Source organism: Engystomops pustulosus, chromosome 10, assembly GCF_040894005.1.
Source record: "Engystomops pustulosus chromosome 10, aEngPut4.maternal, whole genome shotgun sequence".
NCBI classification, from domain to species: Eukaryota; Metazoa; Chordata; class Amphibia; order Anura; family Leptodactylidae; genus Engystomops; species Engystomops pustulosus.
This window is the reverse complement of record NC_092420.1, coordinates 17,663,954-17,686,326: the sequence shown is the minus strand read 5'-3', so window position 1 is coordinate 17,686,326 and position 22,373 is coordinate 17,663,954. Positions and strand designations below refer to the sequence as shown.

General features: G+C 44.3%; 1 protein-coding gene across 2 annotated transcripts in view; it reads right to left on the bottom strand.

Annotated features, from left to right (window-relative positions):
- Nucleotides 1-20,935, bottom strand: part of PRICKLE2 (prickle planar cell polarity protein 2) — a 199,842-nt gene extending 178,907 nt beyond the window's left edge. For both annotated transcript variants that reach the window (XM_072128392.1, XM_072128393.1), the window contains exons 1-2: nucleotides 20,793-20,935; nucleotides 6,378-6,463 (exon numbers count right to left, since the gene is read on the bottom strand). In XM_072128392.1, the coding sequence (XP_071984493.1) occupies nucleotides 6,378-6,463; nucleotides 20,793-20,834 (128 nt within the window). In that variant the 5' untranslated portion in view covers nucleotides 20,835-20,935. The remainder of the gene's footprint in view (nucleotides 1-6,377; nucleotides 6,464-20,792) is intronic.
- Nucleotides 20,936-22,373: the final 1,438 nt, after the last annotated feature.

Sequence of the window (22,373 nt, the reverse complement as noted above, 5' to 3'; positions counted from 1 at the left end):
TTGTGTAAGTGACATCCTAATGACTTCATCAGTCAGGAACACAAAGGACCACGACAGGTTAACTGCCGGCTGAGCCAAAATAATGGTTAGCTCAGTCAGACAATCTCTAGCAGGGCTGGTCTGTACCTTGAAAGCTTTTAGAAGCCAACAATAGGATTTTTTTTTTTTTTAGGAAAAGGTGTGGTCGACTCGCTTCATTTCCTTCAATTCAGAAAATCTGTATCAAATCCTAGGACAAGTTTGGGAAGTTATTCCACTAAGTGATGACAACAGGGGACTTAGAAAACATCCCCATGTGAAGGCTTCTGGATAAGCTTCTAAGAACATCTACCCACAAAAAAAATCATATATAAGCAAGAAAAAAATATGCCTGAGCTTCTCTTAGCATGCATCCTCACACTGCTGTGCTCTTAGCTCTCTGCACTAATCTACGTCTCTACCATGCTCTGAGTGACAGCTGCAGTATTCAACCAGGTTCCTCAGTCTTCCGCCTTAAATCTGCTACTAAAAACTCGCAAATTTTTCCCCCAACATGAGACGCTTCTCCAGAGGCGTAACAGAAGTTGAGGGGCCCCAGTGCAAAGTCTACGCCAGGCTCACGAGTATAATGTATGGTTTAAAGCAGTGATTTTCAACCTTTTTTGAGCCGCGGCACACTTTTTATACTTAGAAAATCCTGGGGCACACCACCAACCAAAATAGCACAAAATGACACTAATTATATAATAGTTAATAATATAGATTCTAAATTTATTTTACGCAGTGTGAAACCTGGGCCTGTTTCGATGAACACAAAAGGGATATCCTGGCAGGAATGGTGGAAAGACACACACAAAGCTCTTCCTCAACAGTTCTCAGTTTCTCCCTGTTTTTAGTATATGGTGCTGATTATTATGTGGCTCATATACTGCAATATAATGGGGTACAATGAGAAGTACTATGGCCATGAGGCCAGAGTACAAGTGCCAGCTCATATACTCAGCATATGAGCTGGTACTTGTAGTACTCCAGCCTCATGACTATAGTATTTCTCATTGTTATATGCAGTATACTGCTGGAGTACTACAAGTACCAGCTCATATGCTGAGTATTCTGCCCACAGTTCATATACTCAGGCAAAAGGTCATATAGTCAGCATTATTGGTGGGCATTACCTTGACGGTGGGCAAATGCGAGAGTCTCTCCGCTCTCAGGATGATGCGCCGGCCTCGGTGACGTCATTTTGTTGCGCGAGGTTCAAAGCTTGCGCATGTGTTATTGTACACGTCTCCTACATTGTAAGAAGCCGTGACTGCGCATCGCTGCGCACTGCCGGGAAACAAAACACAGGGGGCACCATAGTTTGGTGAACTTTCCCCGCGGCACACCCAACCATGTGTCGCGGCACACTAGTGTGCCACGGCACACTGGTTGAAAATCACTGGTTTAAAGTACTAGTCTTCTTATATGGGAAGTGACACCTTATAGGCCCTCTGAACCTCTTGGGCCCGGTTGCGACTGCAGCCTCTGCACCCCCTCAAGTTACGCCCCTGTGCTTCTCCTTTAGGGCACATCCCCAAGTGGCGTTTTTTGTCTTGTTTTTAAACGCATCTAAAAAATCGAGTGGGAGGGGGATTGGCCAAAATGCATATATATATATTTCCAATGAAATACATGTGTGTTTTGGCCAAACCCCCTCCCACTTGTGTTTTTGATGCGTTTAAAAATGCAACAAAGAAGCCACGTGGGAACATGCTCTTGTTTCAATGTTTCACGCTTGTTTCAATGGTGTAATTACCTCTTAACTGTGGCAGAAGGTCGAATGAGGCCACATATATATATATATATATATATATATATATATATATATATATAAAACTGCATCAGAAAGCCAAGGTAACCCACAGGAGAGGTCTCAAAAATCTGCTACAAAGAAACGTTGCTTAAACGTACCCTCACAGAGCAGATGGAGCGCTACAAAGTATCTAAACATAACAGTCTCCATCAGTTCAGTTCTGATTCCAATTATAATGTTATATTTAGGAATTGTTAGTTATGCAAATCTCAAGCCGTTGCATCCTTCTAAATATTCCTCCACCCCACATGGAGCGCTCGTTCCTCCCCAATATCTAATTATACCATGTGCTACATCCCTGACCTGGAAGACAGCCTCAGAGGCTTCATTACTCTGACTATAAATTAATGATCCACAGAATGTTCTACACAGTCAGAAACAAAGAGCGAGAAGAAGAAGAAAAAGAAGAAGAATGCCCCAATCAGCCAGATCCGGCTTCTTCTCTTTACACGGAAAACATGCTGTAACATTTGTATTCCAGTGAAATTGATATAATTAGCGCGCTCGCTCGGAGGCGGCTTAAAGTAAATGCACAGGGGATGGGACGGTTCCTGGCAGCGCTCGCTACCTCTTACCTCACAGCCCATATGCTGCATTACAGATTATTAATCAACTTGTGCAGCGAGACGAGTCATATATTAAACATATTAAAGTATAGGCGTTAGTCCCGCAGCCAATGACGCTACGCCAAATACAGATTGGAAAAGTTTCAGCTTAATGTTTAGGAATTGGAGACAAGTTGGGTGCTATGTGTACAATACCCCCTAGTTGACAATATTCAGGTCTAGGAACAGAGATGGGACAAGACTTACCACCATAGTAATCTAGATATTATCTAGATATGATTAGAAGGCTGGTTACAAGGTTGTCAAACTGGTCCACCGGTCAACATAAAGGGGCGGCGCAGGTCGTGCAATGCAAATGGGCGGCCGTTGACTTGAATCTTGCCCATGCCAACAGGACCTCACCCATATTAACAAGCGTGGAGAGCCAGATAAAGCACAGTGAGATCCACAACCTCTTAGAAAATGGCGCTCTACTGGTGGAGGAGGATGCAAGCAGTTTAATCAGTGTTAACCCAGGACATGTATGTTTCATAATGGGTTTTTCCAAACCAACCAAAACAATAGATACAATTGCTAACCCACCTTCAGGCTGGCCATCCACTTAAGACACAAATGGCCTGATAATCCATATTTTTCACAAATACAGCTAGTGACAGGTTACCATAGAGCCTATTTACCTAAATTCTACCCTTTTTGTAGCTTATGATAGTTTCCCTCACACCACCATAAAAATCAACCTTGTTTCTTACCTGGCATACAGCCAGATTCCAGCAGCGAGTCAAGGGGGTGTGTCCTGCTTGACTGAGTCCAGCAGCTCCACCCCTTGAACCATTTCTCTTTCTCATCATTCAGTACTTCATGTCATATGACCAGGGTGATGTCATCTAAGGTCCTTTACCCACTAATGGGGCCGGATTATAGGGTGGGCTACCGGGTCACGCGCCTTACAGGGCCCTCGAAGAGGCCCCACCAAGTGTACCAGCTACTGTCCAGTTATCTGAACAGCGCGGAGAGCTGAACCTGAACATATAGTGGGTCGATTCGGGCAGCCACACAAATTGTCTACTACATGTTCAGGTCTGGCTCTATGCCTGGTCCAGAGAACCGAACGCTAGCGGGTGGGGGCCTACATATAGCGGTATTACTGGGGGGGAAATGTATATAGATGTATTACTGGGCAGATGCTGTATACATAGATGTATTACTGGGGGGTCTGTATATAGATGTAGTGTGTATTATGTAGTATGATACATTCTGTGCCCCCCCCCCCTAAAATATTGTGCCCAGTGGCTCCCTCCAACAACCTTAATCTGGCCCTGCCTACTCACATTTGCAAAACTTAACCAATGTATGTATCTGATCTCATGAAATCACAGCATGCCTCAATGGAAGATAGGGGGGAGTAAATGTCCATGGAGTAATTTCATGTGATCAGATACTTATATTTTGCAAATGTTAGTGGGAGAAAGGACTTTACATGACATCACCCTGGTCAAATGACATGAAGTGATGAATGGTGAGGAGGCATGGGACATGGGGAGGAGCTGCTGGACTTGACCAAGCAGGACACGCCCCTCTGACTCACTAACTGTATGCCAGGTAAGATAATGAATTTGATTTTAAGGGGGTGTGAGGAAAACAATTTTTAGGTAAAAGAAGGGTGGCATTTAGGTAATATGACTGTATGGCTTCATTGGGAAGATGAAATGAAGTTGCTACCCGAAACCTATGGAGGCAGCTTATCTCCCAAGTGAACAACTGAACACTGAACATGCCCAAAATGTGGCAACCCAATAAAAGTTTAGCCAAAATACAGATAAGCTGCTCACCCAACGCCCATGGGTGCCTTAAAATAAGACTCTACACTATATTTCCATCAGGCAATACTCAATATAACATAGGGGGGAAAAAAAGGTAAAAAAAACAAAACAAATAAGACTTTCCGCAATGAAATGGCCACAATCTCCAGTTTTATTGAGTCAGTAAATGTTTATTCATGGTGACAGGTGCGCGCTGAGGAATTTGTGTCGGCTTCACAAAATAAATAGACCCTTTATGTGATCCGTCACAGTCTCAGACTCGGAAACTCTACAAACACTGGTTCTCACATCTGGGAGCTGGATTATGATAATATCTGGAGGCAGGGCAGGTACACGCAGCGGGGCTCGCAGATGGTTATTAGTGCGGACAAAGGGGGGAACAATGATTTTAATTGACAACCTGCTGCAGGGAAATATTAGATGTAATCTGCAATGGGTTTTGTAGAATTAGTAAGTCACAGACTGAGTGTGCGGTCACACGGTGCGTTTTTGGTCAGTTCTTGTACCCTTTTTAACGAACTGACAGCACATGCGCTTTTGCATGTTTCGCAGTGACAAATGTGTCACAAACTCAGACACAAAACTGGCGCAAACACTTCATAAATACATGTGCTAGCTGTTTAGACCATGTTTTCAGTGCAAAGTCGGGCACAAAACTGGCGCAGCCAGAATAATAGATCTGGCAGAATCAGTACTGCATCCTGACGTCACGTTACCTACATCCAAAAACAGAAGATCACTAGCTCAGGACATGTGATCCGGCAACCAACAACTCAAAAGTATGCATTGTGGGTGTCTGATTCTTGTTTTAAGTTTTGGCATTGGGACCCCTAATTCTAAACTCAGCCCCAAGGTGTGACACAGCGCTGCCCAGTGATACTTTTCTCCTATTTGGTTTAGATACAAGACTGAGAGGAAGAGGAGAGCGGCACCAAGAAGCGCCATGTCACACCAAGGGGTGGACAAGGAGGAAGTGTCATCCTGCTCCTCCTTGGGTCACCAAACCTGTTCTTACCTTAAAGGCAGTTTCCTTCCTTTGATTGTTATCCCTTATCCACAGGATAAGGTATAACAATCTGATTTGAGATGCTGCGACTGCTGGGACCCCCACAATCAAGATAACAGACCCCCAAAGTACATGGGAATGGGGGATCTTTTTCTCACTAATTGAATGAAGTGGCAATTTAAGCATGCACCCTCCTGCTCCATTCAATACTATGGAAGCGGTGGAAATTGCTGAGCGCAGTGCTCGGCCATAAGTGGCACTCCCATTCACTATGAGCGTGCTAGAGATGGACGAGTGGTGCGCTCCACAATTTCCCATTCTCCTGTGGTGTTGAATGGATTGGCAGAACACTTTCCCGACCTGACGTTCCATCAATTAGCGAGAAAGAGACTCCAGTTCCAGGTGGGCGTTCGTTTTCATAAACAGTGGGGGTCCCCACAATCAGATTTTTATTTCCTATCCGGTGGAAAGGGGAGAGCAATCAAAATTGGTACAGCCCCTTTAACAGTCATTCCAGTGAACTTCCATCATGTGGGGGCCACCTGGGCCACCAGGGTCCAAGCAGTTGTGTGCAATCTGCCCCTAAATACAGTAAAAGTCATGGATGCTAAAATGTCAACCCCGTATCTCCAATCGAGTATGGTGAACCCAACATGACTTTTACGTTCACCCTTAAGTTTGATGGTTTTATAGTGTTGGTTTTTATTACTATTCCTCTCATGAAACTCCACCTATTTTGTTTAACGACTGCAGTAATAAGTGCCTCCATATAACTGAGGAGGTCGATGTATTATTTAAAGCAAGCTCATGAACTTTCCTGCAGTGATTCATCCTATAGACCATTCCTGGAGTAAAGTCCTGCATTCAAAATACAGAAATAATGAATAATGTAGACACCTCTGGCATCGGCGCTGCGCAGCGTGCCAAGGCCACCCGCACGTACAAGAGCTCCTCTCTGCCCTCATTCCCGTTATAGAAAATTCTCTACAAACTTTGCTTCTGCAATTTACACACTTTTATAGCATCTGCAATACCAGCTGCAACCTGTGTTCATTTGTGGCGCAGGCGAAAGCAGTAATATTTTTTAGGTGTTTGTACAGCCCTATAGCACACAGATCAGGACACCCTCTCCAGGGTTCGAGGTTTCCTACCTCCACTGGTGTAAGGCCAGTCCAGGACAGCGATCCCCGCAGGCATTACATGGTTGTCCACGCTCCGGTTCAGCAAAAGCTGTGATCTGCAAATGGAAAGTGCAAAAATTATATACTCCTCTGATATGGGTTTTCTTGCTAATTCATTGACTTTCAGACAAAAAGATGACCAAGAGACCAACTATAATTTATCTTTAAAGGGGAAAAAGCCACCTCCATCCTAAAAGCAAAAATTCCCTTTACATGAGGCATCAATTTTGTCAACATACCGTTTACTTCTATTCTGCTCTGTTGCCTACTTGTTTTTGAACACTTTTGCGTCTTGGTGCCAGTGCAGAGAAGCTACAAGTCACAGACACGACCCCTCCACTGCACTAAACTGGGAGTGTAAGTAATAATTGTGTCTGGGTCAGAACACTTGGCACCAAATATAGTCACTATTTATGACTGATGTCAAATTTTGTTTTCTGGGTGGATTAAAGAGGATGGCACATGTTTCAAAGTAATCTCCTATACGGAGCATATGCATTGCTCTATTGGGCGCAATATACTCAGCAACCTCATAGACAGTTATAGGAGCAGCAGTGTGGATGCACAACCTGATGCTTTAGTGATCCTCTTTGCTCTGGGTACTTGCTGATCTTGCGGGGGCTCCTGTCCTCCTTTACAGAGTGTATCAGGTTTAGTATACGGATTGTTGCTTTATTCCTTCTTTATTGGGACTCCTATACTTAGCTATCTTCAGCAACCTCATAGACAGTCATGGGAGTGGCAGTGTGGACGCTTAACCTGATGCTTTAGTTGTTATCCCCTATTGTGTGGGTACTTACTGATCTTGGGGGGTCCTGTTCACCTATCCATACAGAACGTATCAGGTTTAGTACATGCACTGCTGTTCTATTCCTTCTTTATTGGGAGCTCTATACTCAGCTATCTTCAGCAACCTCACAGCCATAGGAGTTGCAGTGCGGATACTCAACCTAATATTCCAGTCCTGATCCCCTAGCCCAGTGATGGCAAACCTTTTAGAGGCCGAGTGCCCAAACTACAACAAAGACCCGCTTATTTATCGCAAAGTGCCAACACAGAAATTTAATTTGTGATTTATACTCCCTTCTCTGTCACAGCTTTCATTGATACCAGCCCCTGAGGACACCAATAAAGCAGAAAATAGTCCCAGGTAGAGCTGTCACTTTATAATAGCTCTGTGCACAGCAAGTCCTGGGCTGTCTGGGACTGCAGGAAGTTACCTGGAGTCATCTATGATGATGGCCTGAGTGCCCACAGAAAGGGCTCTGAGTGCCACCTCTGGCACCAGTGCCATAGGTTAGCCTTCACTGCCCTAGCCTGTGAAAATTTGCTAATCTAAGGGGCCTGTTCTCCTTTCAGAACACAGCGTAGCAGGTTTAGTATACACATTGTTACTTTATTCCTACTATATTGGGAGCACTGTACTCAGCTATCTTCAGTGACCTTATAAACAGTCATAGGAGGGGCAGTATGGATGCTCAACCTTATGCTTTAATTGTGATCCTCTATCCTGTAGGTTCTTGCTTGTACAATTTACCACACATAACAATGATGACGACAACAGCAGCAGCAGCAGAAGACTGTGTTCATCTTTGGGGAAGCAGTGACCTATCATAGAAATATTGTATGTCGAGAACTGATCATTATGAGGAAAGTTTAAAAAACACAGTAGAGAGCTACATGAGACTAGGCTCCACTCCATGATGAAGCTTAGGTCCTATAGAGCCGGCAATTACTCCACGTGAGGTGGTTGGTGAATGTGGTGCTGGACGGATGCCATGACCAGTCCATTAAATTAACATTCCTCGAGGGTTGTGGAGCAAGAGAAATGTCTGCAACTAGACATCCCCTTTAAATCCGAGCAGAGGTTTATTGTATTGCATAGGGTACACTGATAAACAGATCTACAAATGAAAAGGATTGTCTGAATAGATGAGAAGTGACTGCCACACCAATAGTGATTCTTGTCCTTCTAGGGATTTGCTTATTTGCATGTATTTCCTATCGCCTAGTAGGATAATCCCAAATGCTGCATGCACTGTGCCAGCCACGTCCAGAAATCCCTTAAACTAACTTTTATACATAATTGGAAGCAAATTGGATGTGTACATGAATATTTAGTGAGTGAAGCAAGTGGGGGCTTTCATCAGAGCACCCCCTAATATTACAAGAGATTACAATTCACTGTTCCACGTGATCACATAGATGCAACCGTGACATTAAAATGGGTTTCCCAATAAACAGTATCACGGTCACCTGTTATCATCCAGGGAATCTTCAGCTATGCAGACAGTGCTACGTATTATAGGAAATCTACCATTTGTTTTTATGCACTATGAACCAGACATACCTTGAGAATGCTGTAGCTACACTGATGCAAAAACATATCTTGTTTAATCCCTGAACTGAGTGGTTTTGCTGAAAAAAACTATTATAAAATTATGATAATGAGGCTCTGTCGCTCCTTTGGCTGCCCCGGCGCTTCTCCTCTTACCCTAATTATACACTGCTCCAGCCTTGTCCTGCCCAGCATAAGCCAAGAATACATCATCACTGTGTTGTCCCTGACAGGCAGAAGTAATCAATCGCTGCACCGTCCCCCAGCTGCTGTGTAGGAGTCATCCAGCTCAGGTTAATTAGTTCTGTCTGGACAGTTCAGGAAGCTTTGTGTAATGTGTTCATGTACGGTAGCATGCGTGAGACCTAGCTTTCCCAAGGTCCTGAATTTTAAAATAGTTTTTTTTAACAAAACCACTTAAACAAGATATGTTTCTGCATCAGTGTAGCCACAGCATTCTCAAGGTATGTTTGGTTCACAATACATGAAAACAAATGGTAGATTTAAGTCTTGTGTTACCATACGTTTGTTTGTGTGTGTAGTTAGTAGCAGCAGGACTTTAATATATGTATTCATATATTCGAAGATTGTAGCACTAGAAAGTTGTGCCCTCACACTGCTGTACTCTTTGCTCCCTGCATTCAAAAGCCCCTCCCCTCTAGCTGTAGAAGGCTTACGGTTCACTACGAGAAAGCAAGGAGGGGCCAACCAGTTAAAAACTATAATCCTGGAATATAAATACATAGATCACAGTCCTGTTGCTACTAACAACACACACAAAAGGTATGATTACACAACTCTCCAGGGACAATAGGTCAAATACAAGGTCAAATAGAGATCAAGTAGAAGTGTCTTCATCTAATCGAAATGAGGTGAGAAAGGATGAAGGTAACACAAACACAAAGAGCTTGTAGTGGGTGAATGGACCTCAAATAACAACTTCTGACATATTTAACCCCTTAAGGACGGAGGGTTTTTCGCCTCATTTCTCGCTCTCCAACTTCAAAAATCCATAACTTTTTCATTTTTCCATGTACAGACCTGTGTGAGGGCTTATTTTGTGCGTAACAAATTTTACTTTCCCGTAATGTTATTTATTTTAACATGCCGTGTACTGCGAAGCTGAAAAAAAATTCCAAATGTGGAAAAATTGAAAAAAAACCGCACGTGCGTCACGTTCTTGTGGGCTCAGTTTTTACGACTTTCACTCTTCGCTCCAAATAACATGCCTACTTTATTCTTTGGTTCGGTGCGATCGCGGTGATACCAAATTTATACAGGTTTTATTGTGTTTTAATACATTTTCAAAAATTAAACGAATGTGTACAAAAAAGAAAAAAAATTTTTTGCCATCTTCTGACGCTAATAACTTTTTCATACTTTGGCGCACGGAGATGTGTGAGGGGTCATTTTTTGCGAAATGAGGCAACGTTTTCATTGCTACCATTTTGAGGTCTGTGCGACATTTTGATCATTTTGATCATTTTTTATTTCATTTTTTATGTTATGTAAAAAGGTGTAAAAGTCGCATTTCGGACATTTGGGCGCCATTTCCCGTAACCGTTTTTATATTTTGATAGATCGGGCATTTTGGGACGCGGCGATACCTAATATGTCTGTGATTTTTACTGTTTGTTATGTTTTATATCCGTTCTAGGGAAAGGGGGGTGATTTGAACTTTTAATATTTTATTAATTTTTTTTATTTTTTAAACTTTTTTTTTTCTTTTTTTTTTCACTATCTTTTAGACCATCTAGGGTACATTAACCCTAGATGGTCAGATCGCTGCTACCATATACTGCAATACTTCTGTATTGCAATATATGGCATTTTTGCAGCACATTCATTACAATGAGCCACTGGCTCATTGTAACGAATATGCAGCTGCCAGATAGCCTCGTGTCAAAAGAAGACACGAGGCTACCATGGCAACTGATCGCCGCCCCCCGATGACGTTCGGGGGCGTGGCGATCGAAAAAAAGATGGCGGCGCCCACGCGCCGCCGTCTTTTAAACGCCGCCGGCGACTTTGCCGGCGGCGTTTAGGGGGTTAATAGCGGTGGGGGTTTTGTGCAAAATGCAAAAACCCCCACCTCTGTATGAAGAGGACTCAGCCCGTGAGCCCTCTTCATACATCCCTTATACCTCTGCGCCGTAGAGCTACGGCGCAGAGCGTTAAGGGGTTAAAGGAAATCTACCATCATGATAAACCAGGGGCACTTACTCATAGATCCAGGCACCGTGACTGTGGTAATCTTCTTAGATTGGTTTTCCCTGGCCTCCTTTGTTCTAAAATCAACTTTTATAATTATGCTAATGAACTGAGCCCCACCAGAGCCCATGTGTGCTGTAGCTTCACAGGCTGTTACAAGAAGAACTTCCCACTCCCCCTGTGTAAGATTACTGTTATTACTGCTGAAGGAGCAGGAGGTAGGAGGAGACAGTGTAACAGCCTGCGAATCTGCAGCACACAGCTTCTCCTATAACACTTCTGGGAGCCCTTTTGGCTCATTAGGATCATTATAAAAGTTGATATTAGAAGGAAGGAGGCCATGAATAACATATATGAGAAGATTACCACAGTCACTGTGCCTGGATCGATGAGTAAGTGTCCCTGCTTTATCCAATTTTCAAAGTTTTTACTACGTAGAAATGGCAGATGAATCACTGTAATAATCCTTTACCTGTGTAAATGTTTAGATGTGAATACGCTGCACCAATGAAGATAACATATAAGATCTGTCTGTCCGGAAAAACAAAGTCTGTTCAATCTCTTTAGTAATCACAAAATCTTCTATGGATTTTGTGGTCAGAATGAGGAAGGTCTGACTATCCAATGCTCATAGGGTGCTCCACCTCACCACCATGCATGATCCATTGTCCTCCCCTACCACCAGACGCGTCTAGGAGCCCCTTCTTTTCCCAGTGGAATTGCATAGAATCTGAATGTGCGGGGTTATAGGAGACTTGAGAAGAAAGAGTGTAGACCAAATGACATTGAAGATGTAAAGGCACGTTTACTTACAGTTGCCATGTTGGACAAACCCCTTTAGGCTGCATTCATACGGTTCATGCGCAATGAGGAGGAGCTTCTACAGATCATGGATGCGTCTAAACGCTTACGGCGCATTCGCACGTTGCGTTTTGGTTGCATTTTGATTGTGTTTTGTAACGCATTACAACAGCTGTGGAGAGGTGATTTTCCTGATTACATTTCTGTTTAGATTTGTTAACACATTGTTAATACATGTATTAACAAATCGCATGTGTTAACACGTTGTTAACTTATATGTTAACATTGTGTTTACGATGCATTTTGCAAACACACATGTTAAAAGTAATGTGATTAGGCAAATCCTCTCTCCTTAGCTGTTGTTGCAATGCGTTTCCAAACGCAACGTGTGAACGCGGCCTTACGATCAGGATGCATTGTTTATCTGTAAAGCATGCGTTGCTAATCAATATCACGAGAGTTTAGGTTTAAATGCATTTGTCAAGAAAATCTCTCATCCCATTGCGCTGGAATTGTGTTTCCATACATCTGTTTTGTGTGAACACAGCCAGATAGGGGAAAATAAAATGAGGGGTCCAACTGACTTAGGCTACATTCACACAAAGGGGCAGATTTACTTACCCGGTCCATTCGCGATCCAGCGGCGCATTCTCTGCGGTGGATTCGGGTCCGGCCGGGATTCATCAAGTTAGTTCCTCCGACGTCCACCAGGTGGCGCTGCTGTGCTGAAAAGCATCTGAACGCACTCAAGTTCACCGGGCCGGACCAAGTGAAGGTAAGCGCGTCCCAAGAGACACTTTTATTGTTTTAAATGCGGCGGTTTTTCCGAATCCGTCGGGTTTTCGCTCGGCCACGCCCCCCGATTTCCGTCACGTGCATGCCAGCGCCGATGCGCCAAAATCCGATCGCGTGCGCCAAAATCCTGGGGCAATACAGGGAAAATCGGCGCAGATCAGAAATATTCGGGTAACACGTCGGGAAAACGCGAATCGGGCCCTTAGTAAATGACCCCCAATGTGTGCCCGCCGTACCGTAGTACAGCAGGCACACATCAGCGTCGGGAAGAGGGCGCTGCTCACCCCCGCCCCTCTTCATAGCGATATATGGGGCACGGCGCCGGATTCCGTGGAAAAATAAGACATGTCCTATCTTTCTCCTGGCTACGAAACAGTACAGTGTGCTGCACCATACTGCTCCCATAGGGCGCCGTGCGCTCATTGCCATCTATGGGGGACATATATACGGTGCATATATCCATCCCCTATACAGCAGTGTGAATGTAAGGTTAGTGAGAGCGGCTGTACTTTTTAGAAGACCCTAAAACTAAAATGATTTTCAGTAGTTTTCATTGTTTTCCAGAGAGAGAGGAGAGAACAACAGACCCTAGCAGGCTGAGGATGCCCAGACCATAGGCCAAATTCTGCCTCGGAATGTACTTTTTGGTCTGGTTGACCCCCAAAAAGGGGTCTCTCAACCAATTGAGAGTCAAGTCAACTATGGGGTTGAATTTTCTACAGTCCCTGGTGGCGGTGTATCCTCCAGAGACTAAAGAGGTCGGATGAGTTCCGGATCAGGGGACCCGTCAATCCTACGCTGTTGGTCCATGTTATTGATAGGAAGACACCATCAATTTATTGTTTTTTTCTACTATGCAGATATAATACAGACAAGTGGTTTTGTCCGTTTACCTATTCTGGTGTTACATTGTTTCTTTGAATTTGCAGATGTATCTAATATACAATGTATCAGTGAGCTGATGTTACATCAGATCTCATTCGGAGGAATTGCTGGATCTGCTGGATGTTGTTATGTGACGATGAGATGACAGGTGTCGGTTCTCATCTCTGTGTAACGGGAAGAGACATGAGAACTCTCCTGGATTGACTCGTTCCATATCTTGACAGCAAACATAACACGTCGAGATCCAACGCGAAACCATTCACAGGGCGCCAAGTCACAGGAGGACACGAGTGAAGAAGTCAAACACAAAGTTAAGAAAAGCAAAGACAGTGAAAGTCTCTGAATTTACATGACAAAAGCTGTGAACCAGTCCCAGAGTCCCCGCCGGGCATTATGGGAGCGAGTCTGGGGAGTCAATAGCAGCGCTTGTCTAATTAACCCTTCCAGAGTCAAATTTCATCAGAGTGTGAATGAGCGGTGACCTCTGACCTTCCAGTATGTAAATTAATGTGCGATGGAGGTTTTCACCTTTCCGGTTTCTACTAATCTGCAGATCATTTGCAGGCAAAGTTGTAAGTAAAAGTCCTAAAGTTTGTGTAAAGCGATGGATTTTTTACCCTTTAAGGTGAAGTAAAAAACATTGGCTGCAAATCTGCACCGCACTTCTGCATTATACTGTAACTGCTGCATAACTGCCAAATCTGAACATGGCCTTAGTGCGGGAAGACTTGACATGAGGTGTGCACCCAGGAGTATTCCTGTGTAAGGATGTAAGGACCATTTACAAAAAGTTATTGCCAATAAAAGATCAAAATAATTGATGTTATTCCCCGTGTAGAAAGGAGACTCAAAGGGAGTGTCAGAAACAAGGGCCTTTCCATATACACATCAATACTGCAGTCACCGGACTCAGCACCAGTATACAGCATTAAATTACCAGCCTCAGTGTTCATATATAGCATGAAATCACCGCCTCAGCGCTAGTATAGAGCATGAAATCACCGGCCTCAGTGTCGGTATAGAGCATGAAATGACCGGCCTCAGTGTCGGTATAGAGCATGAAATCACCGGCCTCACAAGGATACAGAATAAAATAACCAGTCTCAGTGCTGGTATACAGCATGCAATCACCGGCCTCATCAGGATACAGAATAAAATAACCAGCCTCAGTGCTGGTATACAGCATGAAATCACCAGCCTCATCAGGATACAGAATAAAATAACCAGCCTCAGTGCTGGTATACAGCATAAAATCACCGGCCTCAGCAGGATACAGAATAAAATCACCGGCCTCAGTGCTGGTATACAGCATGAAGTCACCGGCCTCATCAGGATACAGAATAAAATAACCAGCCTCAGTGCTGGTACACAGCATAAAATCACTGGCCTCATCAGGATACAGGAAAAAATCACCGGCCTCAGTGCTGGTATACAGCATGAAATCACCGGCCTCACTGATGATGAGTATATGGACAGGGATTACAGCCCCATAACTATTAGAAATATATATCTAGGACTATAACTATTAGAAATAATAACTTTGTAACATTCCAAAAATATTACGGGGAAGGAAACGTGCAGGTCTATGGGAATTCTTCTACTTATAGAGGCCTTTGACTTCAGCGTCCCGGGTTTTTTCATTTTCTCTCTGTTAACAATTTTATCTAATGTACAGGGAACAGCAGATTTGTGGGATACACGGGGCCAAGCAAAATACACGGCTCTGCCTGATGAAATAAATACACGGATAACAAGGTCCGGGACGGAAAGCAGGACGATAAAAATATGTGTTTAATAAAAGATGTAGGAAGGATCATAGAACACAAGTGTATATTGTACAAGAGAAAGTGGACCACATGGATCAAGGCCCCCGCATGGAAATTATAGGGGTACAAAGGCTCTCGCTCTGGGGGGACCTGTCCTTTGCTTTATAACAAATATAATTCAATGATCTGAATAGGTCCTGTGTAATGCCTCATTTCCCCTGCGGGGGCACTGCAGAAGCCCATGACACCTGCAGTGCAAAAATGTCTCTCTGCCTTTTCTAAGCATTTGCATTACTGTATAATTGTGTGTTATAACTTACTCTTGCATCCTGACAAAATCCTGGGGTAGTCACAGGGGTTGGGCTTTGGTTTGGATGCATTTCAAAAAACAACATGTGACTTGTCTGAGCTGCAGGCTGCCTCCATATTTGTGCTCCCGTACAGCTCCTCCCTCTCCACTGATGTAATATCACCAGGCTGTAACCTCTGAGAAGGAGCAGGAGGTGGAGCTGTTCAGGAGCACAAAGGTGGGGACTGAGCTCTGAGGAGTGAGTAACACAAACAAGGCACATGTTTTTTTTTTAAATGCATCCAAACCAAAGCCCAACCCCTGTGACTACCCCAGGATTTTGTCAGAGTAAGTTATAACACACAATTATATTGTAATGCAAATGCTTAGAAAAGACAGAAAGGCAGATTTGCACTGCAGGTGTGATGGGCTTCTGCAACCTGTCTTTAGTGAAAATGAGGTCCCTGGTGACAGGTTCCCTTTAAGATTACAGCTAATCCCTGGGACACTTTGTGATCGCCTTATTGTTACAAGCCAATGAAGATTTCCTGTAAGGTAAGCATTTTGTATTGAGTGTATGAAATGTATCTGCATCCTGTACATTGTGGTAGAACACATAGAAATATCAATCTAACACAGCTTTAGTGTAAATTGCTAAACTTCCCCATACACAAAGGAGCATAAACATCATCTGATCACATTACCGGCTCCTGTTACAGTCTGACAATAGATATACAGTCATGGCTGCACTTTAAACTTTGCTTCATTCCACGAGAAAGAAAAAGTTTATACAACTTAGCTACAGGTGAACCAAGTCAGTATGGGAGTCTCAGGGCGCCACTTATAATTTCCTTTTGGGGTCCTATTGAAGTCACATGAAGTTAAGCGTCAACGCAGCCATGAAGAACCTTACCTGCAAAGCTGCTTGTTCATTGGCTGCTGTGGATGGGCGGGACTTTAGACGCACTCTGAGGGCGCGTTCACATGTGGCAGTCAAGTATGCGTTTTCTTATATGTAAGAACAGCTCAGAAGAGATTTGTCGGATGACATTGCTATTAACATTGCGTAACATTACAGCGTTAACATAACATTAACAAACGTGTTAACATTGCGTTAATGCATTTGTTTGTTAACGCTATGTAACCTGTCAAATCTCTTTGAGTTACTGGCACAGGTATATATGCACCCTCAGGCCTTGCTCTTCTGCACGCTCCCTTGCTGCAGACCACTACCTATTAATGGAAATCTACCATTTGTTTTCATGTATTATGAACCAAACATACCTTGAGAATGCTGTAGCTATACTGAGGCAGAAACATACCTTGTTTAATCCCTGAGCCGAGTTGTTTTGCTCAAAAAAACCATTATAAAATTAAGGAACTTGGGAAAGCTGGGTTTCATGCATTCTGCCATACATGAGCACATTACATGGAGCTTCCTGATCTGTCCAGACAGGACTAATCAACCTGAGCTGGATCACTCATACACAGCAGCTGGGGGATGGTACAGCAATTGATCACTTCTGCCTGTCAGGGACAACACAGTGATAACATCATTCTCTGGAGCAGTTTAATAATTGTGGTAAGAGGAGGAGCACCAAGGAGCAACAGAGTCTCATTATCATAATTCCGTGTTTGCGTGGGTTTCCTCCGGGTCCTCCGGTTGATAAGATTGTGAGCCCTTTGGGGACAGGAATCAATTTGGCAAGTTCTGTGTAGTGCTGAATAATCCTTGTGCGCTATATAAATAAAGAAATTATTATTCATAATAGTTTTTTCAGCAACCACTCAGTTCAGGGATTAAACAAGATATGTTTCTGCATCTGTGTAGCGACTGCATTCTCAATGTATGTTTGGTTCATAATGCATGAAATCAAAAGGTAGATTTCCCCCATTATGAGCGAACCTGTTCAATTCAGGTACCCCCAAAAACCATGATCGATACTGGTTGTAAGGGTGCGTTCACACATTGAGTTTTTCAAATGTAGTTTTCAAATCCAAAAGCAGGTGTGGATTGCAATGGGTGAGAACATATCACTAAGGCCGCAGTCACACGTACTGCTAGGCGTCTGTTCACACCGCGACGCTAGCGCACAGGGGGAGGTCCTCAGCCCGAACGCACATGCGTTTCCAGAGAAACGCATGCGATCAGCTTATCAATCGCATGCGTTTCCCTGGAAACGCATGTGCGTTTGGGACAAGGACCTCCCCCTGTGCGCTAGCGTCGCGTTATGAACGGACGCCTAGCGGTACGTGTGACCGCTGCCTAAGAGGTGGCAACTCTCTTATTTTTTATTCCACTCCTGGTTTAGCCATCAAAAACTGCATCTGAAAAACTGATCATGTGAACGCACCCCCACTCTTTAAATGCGCCAGTACCAATTGGAGTTATTGGCGGGGGTGAGCCTGAACGCTGAACTTGTAGCTGAAGTTCGGGGACCCAAACATTAAGGTTCGGATCCACTCATCCCTAAATATGATAAACATTGTCAAGCACTTTCTGTGTTAAATTAACACAAAACACCGGCGGCTCGTTCCTGATCGCAAGCGTTTCCATAGAAACGCTGATGCGTTCGGGCCGAGGCCCGCCCTGGTGGGGGCGTCTTTGTCTGCGTTTGTGTTTGCAAGCGCAGACAAAGCGCTACGTGTGGCACCAGCCTAAATTGTGTTTGCAATCAAGAGTTGATCATTTATCTTTAGGCCCGGCGGCACACGTGGCGTTTTGAACCCGTTTTTGGGCCGTTTTCAAGTAGTCCATTAAAAACGCATGCGTTAAAAAAAAACGCATGCATAAAACGCATCTGTTTTTGACCCATTTTAATTAAGATAATTGGTAAAACCGGTCAAAAAACGGATGAATTTTTTTTAACGGACTGCTTAAAAACGGCCCAAAAACGGGTTCAAAACGCCACGGGTGCCGCCGGCCTAAGGTAGCGTTCACACCTTGGGTTTAAATTGCGTTTATAAACACAATTGGAGCACAGTCAGGAGGAACTACTTCCAAAAGCAGATCTGTTTATACCCAAAACACTTGCATTCGGGAACGAGTAACGTCTTTTTGTATAGTTAAATTTTTGCTTTTTCCCTACAGATTGTAACAGTAATATTCGTGTATATTATGTATCCTGCTGGGTGCACCCCGGGTCCCTCTGGATAAAGTAGCAGCAGTTACTTACAACAAGTCTGAAAGGAAAGGACATCCGTATGTCGTCCTGAATGGAGGCCACTGAATTATTGAAGCCGGGGTATTGTGCTCTGTACTAATGACATTACAGCTGGAGTCAGGTGCAGCAGCAACCTGCCCTGTCCCCCTGCCGCCACCATGGCTGCTCTCCCCAGATACTATTTAGGGATTTGAGAATTAACTTGGAGGATTTGGAGGGGGTTACAATGTGACAGGTGATGAGCAGGTAATGTTTGGTGACATAATTAGCCTTAGATGTAACAATAGTCATTAGGTAACAATAATCATTATCATAATCTGTGCTCCGAAATCTGTGGACAAGTAGAAAAACATTGCAATTGTCCCAAAAATTCAGCTTATGCTCTCTCCTATTAGTCATCGAAATGTAGGGGTCTGACCGTGGAGACCACCAAGAAACGAGAGATTGAAAGCCCCACTACGACCGGAGTGCGGATTCCAATGGGGCTTCTGAGTGGTGGTCTCATATAGCTCCATAGAAGTGAATAGGTGGAAACATCACAATTAAAGGGATTGTCCCAAAAATTCAACTTATGCCCCCTCTTATAAGTCATAGATTGATAGGGGTCTGACCATTGAGACCACCAGGAAATGAGAGATTGAAAACCCCACTATGAGTAGAGCGCTGATTCCAATGGAGCTTCTGGATGGTGATCCCTATATATATATATATATATATATCTACCTCCATAGAGGTGAATAGGGGATAAGCCCCTTTAATGCAAATGACAGTGAATGGTTACCCTCATGATGTAATAAAATTTTTTAAAAGTTTTGAGACCAAGAGTAGTGGCGATTTACAGAGGGACATGGAGCCCCAGCCTAAAATCCAAGGAGAAATACTTGACCTTTTCACTTGAGGGTGATGCCACACATGGCGTTTTTGAATCCGTTTTTTGGCTCATTTTTAAGCAAAAAGCATGTGTTTTGCTTAAAACGGGCCAAAAACAGATTCAAAACGGGTTCAAAACGCCATGTGTGGCATCACCCTTAGGCAAAAAGCAAAGTTATGTGACCGAATTTTGTGCACAAATCACTTGCTGGTTATGTTATATAGAATTGTTTCCCCTAAATCCCTTCCTCATCCAATCCCTTCCCTTCCTTGGTTGAACTTGATGGACAAGTGTCTTTTTTCAACCGTATAAACTATGAAACTATGAGTCGCTGTTGCGCCACTATTTGGTGGTAAGTCGCTTGTCCTTTCCTTTAAGCAACATCCATTCCAAACACTATAAAAAGTGAGGCGCACATAGAACATCGAAAGCAAAACTGCACTTGTGTTATGAGACCAAATATCCAGCAAGTTTTTTGGAATTTACTACAAATTTTCAATGTTGTTATATAGTCTTAGGGGATAAACTGCAATGCCACATACAGACTGAAGAAAAGAGGGCGCTGTTTCAAGTTGACAAAGCTTAATTTTCCAGCTTCTCTTTCCCAAAGTGATGAGCGGTCCCAGAATTTGGAATCTGTCTTGGTAAATGATCATTTCATCATATATTACTGAGATTATCCCCACTTATTTTTAGCTCGATTGGCCAAATCTAGCAACATAAATGTCATTCAGTCATAAGATATCCACAAGATGTTCTGCAGCAGCTCCCACCTCCATCACACACACTGTTTCACCAGCCATAAAATGAAGCTTCAACCTGTTCAACTTCTTCAGAACTAGAAGTAGATAGCATAAAATACAAGATGTTCTTCAGCAGCTTTTAGCTAGGAAACTATTGTAGACAGCATGACATAAACTAGAAGCCTTGGCAAGATGTTCTGCAGCAGCTTGTGGCTATGAAACTATTGTAGACAGCATGACATAAACTAGAAGCCTTGGCAAGATGTTCTGCAGCGGCAACATATAGATAGTCTGCAAATAACCACAGGTTGGAGACCTAGACAAGATGTTCTGCAGCAGCAAGGTTCCTGCTGCTTCCAAATATCTTAGAACTACAACTCCCATCAGGTCACATTAGATTACCCTCAGCAATAACTTGAATTGGTCATAAAACACATCATAAAGCTGGATACAGCAAGAAGATTAAGGACGGGAAGACTCAGGAAAGATGTTCTGCAGCAGCAGTATGGCTGTGGTACTCACAGATCTGCCGGAGTGTCTCCTCCAGGAGTTCCTGGTGAACATGTCCAGGGCTGTGAGCTCCTCGGGGGTCTCTCAGAGTCGGGGGTCCCAGCTTTGCTGCTCCTCTCAGCTCTACCTCTCCTCTCTCTCATGAATGAAGTGAGTCAGGAGCGGGGGTTTCCGTGTGTGAGGCTCCACCTATAGCCGGGGACATGGAGGAGGGGGACCTGGAGGACACCGGCGGGAGGACGCCCCCTCAGCCTCCACATCACACCCGTGTACAGAGGGTGACTACTCAGCCGTGTACTGGATAATGCAGGAGGATGCCGCACCTGAGCACCAGGGGAGTATTCACACACGCTGCGATTTACCTCACACTGTGCGACTTTACCTCAGGACGGGCTGTATTGTTAATTCTACAGCCAGGTACTGACACACACTGCTGCTTACCTTACCTCAGGTGTTCGGGTTCACAAACTAGGGCTAGTTACTAAATAATTTATGGATCCCATACTGCTACTTACCGCAGGATTTTATAGTCAGGTCGCGTTCACAAGTGGCGTTTGCGCAAGACACAGACGCCTTCGGCGATCACCTATTGAGGTAAACGAGATGCAAGCACAACCATACTTCGGTGGGTAATCGCTGGTGGAGTTTGTCCAGTTTAGAAATGTAACGCAAAGACCACGTGTGAACGCGGCCTTAGTTATTCACATGACCGTAGGGGGGGCGTATATACGTCCCCCATAGATGGCGCACGGCACCCTAGGGGAGTGGTACGGCACTGTACCGTCCTGTAGCTGGCAAAAAGATAGGACATGTCCTATCATCCTCTGGAATACGGCACTGTGCGCCGTTTATCTCTATGGAGAGGGGCAGAGGTGGCCCACTCCCTCCTCCTCTCGCCGGCGCCGGTACCATAGCACGGTGGACACACATTGGGGCACATTTACTTAACCGGTCCTGTCGCGATCCCGCAGCGCGTTGTCCGACGTGGATTCGGGTCTGGTGTGATTCACTAACCTTGTGCGCCCGATATCCTGCATGTGTCGCTTCCCCGCTCAGGTCCGCCGGAGTTCACCTTCTTCTTCCTGGTGCATGTGAGTGCTTGATCTTTTGCGACATAAATCCTTTTTTAAATTCTGCCACACCGCCTGATTTCTGTCGCGTGCAAGCCGGCGCCGATGCTCCAAAGTCCTGGGGCAATTCAGCGCAAAACGGAAATCGTCGTGAAACCGACGAAAATGCGTCTGATGGGCCCTTAGTAAATGAGCTCCAATGTGTGAATGGAGCCTAAGCCCTCATTCAGACGGGTGACTGTGGGGATGTATAGCGGCGGTACGGTGCTCTATCTTTCCCCGTGTCTGCGGCCGTGCGCCACTGTTTTCTATGGAGGGAGGATGGGTCACCTCCCCATACCGCCATGTGAATGTACCCTTAGGCCCCTTTTACGTGAATGGATGGTAAGAATGAGCGCTGTTAACAACTTCCATCATCATAGCGACACGTGGTACCAGGCCTAACGTACAGGAAAAGATGTTCACGGTCCCGGGGCCATAGGTGTTTATGGGGACCCATATCCGGCTGCAATGATTGTGTGAA